Source organism: Micropterus dolomieu, linkage group LG20, assembly GCF_021292245.1.
Source record: "Micropterus dolomieu isolate WLL.071019.BEF.003 ecotype Adirondacks linkage group LG20, ASM2129224v1, whole genome shotgun sequence".
NCBI lineage: Eukaryota > Metazoa > Chordata > Actinopteri > Centrarchiformes > Centrarchidae > Micropterus > Micropterus dolomieu.
The window spans coordinates 20,969,200-20,974,820 of record NC_060169.1 but is presented as its reverse complement, the minus strand read 5'-3'; the positions used below and the strand labels follow the sequence as shown (position 1 = coordinate 20,974,820).

The following is a 5,621-nucleotide window of genomic DNA, read 5'->3' as shown; positions in this document are numbered from 1 at the left end:
GAAAGGGAACTGTCTCAGCTGGTGTCTTTGAGCACAAGGGATCACCAGCGTATCATCTCCCGTTGAGTAGATGGATTGCAACAGAGCTCAGGGCGCATGCAGACCATCAGGCAGTGCATTTTTAGCCGGACTAATTTTCAGTCTTCCACTTGGGTCTGGGTAAACAGCACCGCCCCGATGGTTGTTTGTTTAAAGTGTGGAACGATCCTTCGCAGAGCGCCGGGCTCGATTGACACTGCCTGGTGATCTGCTACTGCGGATTGCTCAGAATAACAAGGCTGCTCGCTAATTCCCGTCTATCGGGGCTTTCGCCGAAACACCGAGAGAGTATAGGGTCCAAAAAAAAGCCAACAAGGCAGGCAAAAACGCCGCGCCGCCGGAGTCCGCACCCCAGAATGGCTTCAGGAGACCTTTACGAGGTAGGATAAAACCATGTCCAAGAAAAATGCTCTGTAATATTGACGAATAATGGAATTAGGAAGTAAAGGGGAGGGCGTCGCGTATGTAAAAAGCGATACTAAGCCCTTTAACAGGCGAAACTAACCATTCTCAAGCTTTGCGAAGACAAGGTTGGATAATTTATGCTTACACTTTATGTAGCTTCCGATATAGGCTACTTTGACCCAATTCTTAACGGCTGTAGTAAATAGATAAGATGTAATTTACGGGCTGAAGTCTGTCGCCGAGTTGAAAGTCGTGGTAAAGTGACAGCAGCGCTGAGAGGACGGACATGGTGAATAGCTACAGACGGAGTGATGGTCCTGAAGGTGCGCATACATACCAAAAGATATTTTGTCATCACAGCCTTTACAGCGGTTTGACTGTTTCGCAGGCTGTTTGGCATATAAGATGATATCGATATCGAGCAGTCTAAACAAGCATGCGTGAGCTTCTTTCTCAGTTGATGTGGGAATTTGTGATATTATAACTCCGACAGTGTTGGGCTTAAAAGTTACCCAAATGGGTGGCAGAAAGGTCACGCTGCCCTCGTGCGCAACATCACTCTGGAACCGGAGCCAGAATTTGCATGAAGCCATGGTTTCACATCAGCGTCACCGAATCAGGCACTTAGGTGTCATTTGGCTTTGGTATACTGACATGGTGTCATATGTTTCAATTCATGGTGGTCACAGAGATAGGCTATGGGTTATTTGAGAGTCTGATGACTTCCAAGGACAAACAAATAGATTTTGTTAGACATAACAAGTTTTTTCTAAAGTTAAGTAGGCCTACACATACCCACAATGTGTACTTTACCTTAACATGCCACACAAAATGTGCATCTGCAAAGAAACTTGGAGATCCTCTCATGAGTGTTTAAGAAGATAACACTAACTGCTGGCAGCATTGACAAACAATGTATGATGAGTGAAACAGGGCATCAGTTAGAAGACAATAGATTAAACAAGTGAGAAGCACTTGGTAATTGCCTCTTCACAAACTGTTATTTTACAGTTAGGGCCACCATATTATTGCTCTCTATTCTGGAAACACATTTAATTTAGAATTACACAGTGCTGCCAAAAAGAGGATCTCTGGACAAAATTCCATAGTCCACATTAATATACCCCCCCATGTGTTCATGTGTTTTGGCTATTGTCAGTTTTATTTACTCCCCTCTTTTTTTGCTTTTCTCAAATAGGGGAGACCAGGTATGGTTGTCACACGGGGAGAGTTGTAACAAGACCAATTCCACCAATTAGAGATAACATAGGAGTTAGGTGATCATTTCAGTATTTACCTACTTCCATCAAGTCTGGAAATAGGTACATTCAGAATATATAGAGAAAAAACTGATTTTGAAGTAAGAAAGTAAATTTTTTGACTTACACTATATTTTCTTTAGTTTCTATACTATTGCAGATAGAATTGCATGACTTACATTAGATTGAAATGTAGTTTCTTAGGCAACATGTGATGCATTTTCTCCTTTCCAATTTCAAACCACTATGCTAATACAGCTAGCTAAACATTGGCTGACAAGGTTGGGGTGGGTTGTAACACTTCTTTAAAAAGTGTCACAACCATCCCCTATATATACAACTAGGGACTTTCTTGATTTTAATATTTTACAGAGTGCCCTTTGCATTCTGGACCTACCAAGCCTGCACTTCAGGGTTACCAGCATTAATTTGTCAGCACTGTGACCAGTACTTCCCATTCACATGTTGTCCACATGTTGGCGTATGTATCGGCACTTAATCTTTTCAATACTCTCTTCCCTCTCCGCCAGTGGAGAGGGCAGAGAAGTGTACAACACAGTGCACAAGAAAAAGTCCCAATACGCCAAAGAGTAAAATATAGAAGTGCCAGTACTGCGTACCTTCAAGCGCTGACTGTGACTCTGATTAAGAATATACACACATTGACTCACACAGACACCCAACTCTTTTTTTGTTAGACCTAAGGATGCACAAATATGTTTTTAATTAGGTACATTTTAGAAGTATTTATTAAGTATACTGTTAAATAAGTTTATTCAAAAAATACATTTACATACACATACTTCATATGCTTGTGAGTCATTGGACATTGTCTGTTACAGTGAAAGAGAAACGTTGTTCTTTTATATCACTACCTGGTTTTAAAGCATATCATATGGTGTGGCATCAATTTTTGCCTCTTTTGTCTTATTGTTACAACTTACCCCGGTATTGGGGTGGTTGTAACAATGGAACACAGTGCATTTGACATCAACTCACGAGGTGTGTGATATTCTCGTAGAGGATTGAATTGGTGCCATTTGTGCACTGTATAAAGGTTTGGGAGCTCTAGCTACAAAATTCAGTGAGTTGTAGTTGCTGAAGCAAAAAGTGTTACAACCATACCCAGTCTCCCCTATATTACAACATGGATTTTAACTGAATATCTTGCTTAATTAATTATGCCTCTTTCAGCTGGGGAAAGCTTCATGCATTCATGTACCACTACTGAGCAGCAAAACCTGTTCGTTTTATGCTGTGTTCAAGTCATATCATTGAGTAATAACGAGCTGCTCAGTGGGGAAAAAACATTCAGGCCAGCCTCCGACTTGCAAATTGTGTGAATGTATAGCAATACATCAATGAAGTAGTGGTGAGCAATATTGTACTTTTGTTTTGAAGTTTTACTACTAGATTGACAATGCTGTTTGTTCCACGCAGGCTGTTGGTTTGATGTGAAATCTGCCTCATGTACAGCCTGTGCTATTAGTTAGATTTACTAGATGTATCACTCACAGAATATGATTTATTTTCGTTTTAAACAATGTGTTTGCAGGCTTTGATGATCTTTTGGTTGTTTCCCTGCTGACATGATAACGAGCTCCATGGGTGACAGTTCTGTTTATAGTGCCCAACATTGAGAAGCTGATCAGAGTTCGCTGGTGTTGTACAGCTTTCATTTTAAAACGCCCTAAATAAACATTTTAAATATGGAGAATGGTATCTCCTATTGTTGAGGTTTATGGCAGGTAATCATTTTGAGGAGTTTGTGCATGTTGGGAGCTCAATCAACTGATACATACAACTGATCAGCTGATAATGTTATGTAGAAGTGGTTTGTTCGATGGTGCTGAACGAGATTGTTTGAAAAGTGGAGGCAGTATCGTCAGTCTGTATTGTATTTTTTTTCAATTGGAGTTTGATTCATATTACTGTTTGGGATTTGGGAAGTGAGAGAGAAGAAGTCAAGAAATGTAGTATATGGTATGGATCAACAGACTCACGTATTTTTTTTAGAAAACCAAATACAAGGTGACTCCAAACAGCATTGCAGCTCACATTTATACGGGAAGGATTCACCCATTCCACACAAACTGGGTCAACCTGATGAGCTGAGAATAAGCCTGGATATTTTCCAACGACAAAGAACATCTTGACATCATTCATAGGTTTCTAAAAAGATGTTGTGAAGCCTGGGATTTTGGACATTAGCTGACTTTAGAGCTCTCAAGTAAAAAAAAAAAAAACATATTTTGGAAAGAAGATGTTGGGGAGGCAAGGGAGTGGAGCATGGACTGAAAGGCTTTGGGATGAGCTAGTGACTCCCAGGACTGAGTGAAATAGGCTAAGACCATGGTTGTGTATTGAAATTCAGTATTTTTCTGCCACCATTGATTGTGGGAAATAATTAAATATTTGTTCTGTAATGTTCTGTCCAAATTCAATATTCAGTCCATAAGCGCAACAGGTTGTGCCGTGTGGACCAGTGGGGGCGCTTCTAAAATGCAATTTTACTCTCATCGATTGCACGTTTTATCTATCAGTAAACTAGGTCATCATTCTCTTTTTCTTAGTGGAAAGTGGAGTAATCTAGGGAGTTGTGTTGAACAGATGATGATGACATCAAACCATCTGAGAAGTAATTTGTGAAAGCATTTTTAGTAAAATTGTGGATAAAGGTCAGGCTTTCTGCCGACTTTGTAAAATGCAGTGAGGCAGCAGAAGCACCGAGAATGAATGGAACAATGACAATTCCACAACGTTGAGAAAACAACAACTTGGGGTCAGTCGCTGTTCAAATATATTCGCTTAACTTCCTGTTTAAAAAATAATTTAGTCAACCTTTATTTTAACTTGTAAATACATTGAGGTAGAGACCTCATTTACAGTATAGCTGTGTGGGGAATAAAGCAACAAAAGATCCTAGGCAACAAGAAACACTAAGTGAAAAAAATTAGATGCAGATAAAAAGTAAAAAGTAAAAAAAAGAGGGGGTGGGGGAAACTAATAAAATAGTAAAAACTAAAGAATTAATAAAACTATTAAAATAAAGCATATTAATCAACTAAAACTGGAATTGAAATTGCCCACGGAATAAAAATGAGGTAAGCTTTTTTTCTGCATGTTATTCCAGGTTGTGGGTGCACAAGGAAAAAAACTACATTTTCCAAGCTCATTAAAAACCTCCGGCACCTGCAATGTTATCCAGTCATTTGAGACAGCAATGAAGTGGGTAAAGGGGGGTAAAAAAAACATTTAGAGCCTTATAAATCAATAAAACACAGTTTCCATTACACCTTACAGAGAGAGAGGGCCACCCAACCTCAGTATACAGCTGGCAATGATGAGTATTATAATAATCAGCAGTGATGAATCTTAGCGCAAAGTGATAAACAGCATCCAAGGGCACAGATGAAGCATGCTTGTATAAAATCTCAATAAGCACCAATAGTAAAACGTATAGATGTATTGCAAAAAAGAAGTTGAGGTTTTCCAATTCTCTTCAATTACTTTTTCCCTCTCCACCTAAAATATGCCTTTGGACCATCAAATCAGCTTCATGTAAGCTTGAAATGTGGCGTTAAAAAGTTTGTATTTTCATTCATGAAGAACAATGGATTATGATGGCTGTGGTTCATTTGAAATTTGTTGGTTGCAATCGAGGGCGTAACCCTAGTATAAACGTGGGAGGGGTTCACATGAGAGCTCTCCACCAGAATAAAAAAAAATGCATTTCCCACAATTCTATGATAATTCTATATAAAAATCTGCATGCGGAGAACATATTTTTGACTGCTACATTGACCATTTGAATTCAGATTTAAATGAATAGTCTGTGATTTTTCCAAAATAGTGGCTGCCCTTCTATTTGTTTTGGTCATTTGCTTACTGTTCACTGATTTTTAAACACACCTACCA

The 5,621-nt window shown here is 39.1% G+C and overlaps 1 protein-coding gene across 1 annotated transcript in view; it reads left to right on the top strand.

Moving 5' to 3' along the window:
- The first annotated feature begins 307 nt into the window (after window positions 1-307).
- LOC123958950 (chromodomain Y-like protein 2) overlaps window positions 308-5,621 on the top strand; it is a 54,575-nt gene continuing 49,261 nt past the window's right edge. The window contains exon 1 of the mRNA XM_046032741.1: window positions 308-419. Within this exon, the coding sequence (XP_045888697.1) occupies window positions 396-419 (24 nt within the window). The 5' untranslated portion in view covers window positions 308-395. The remainder of the gene's footprint in view (window positions 420-5,621) is intronic.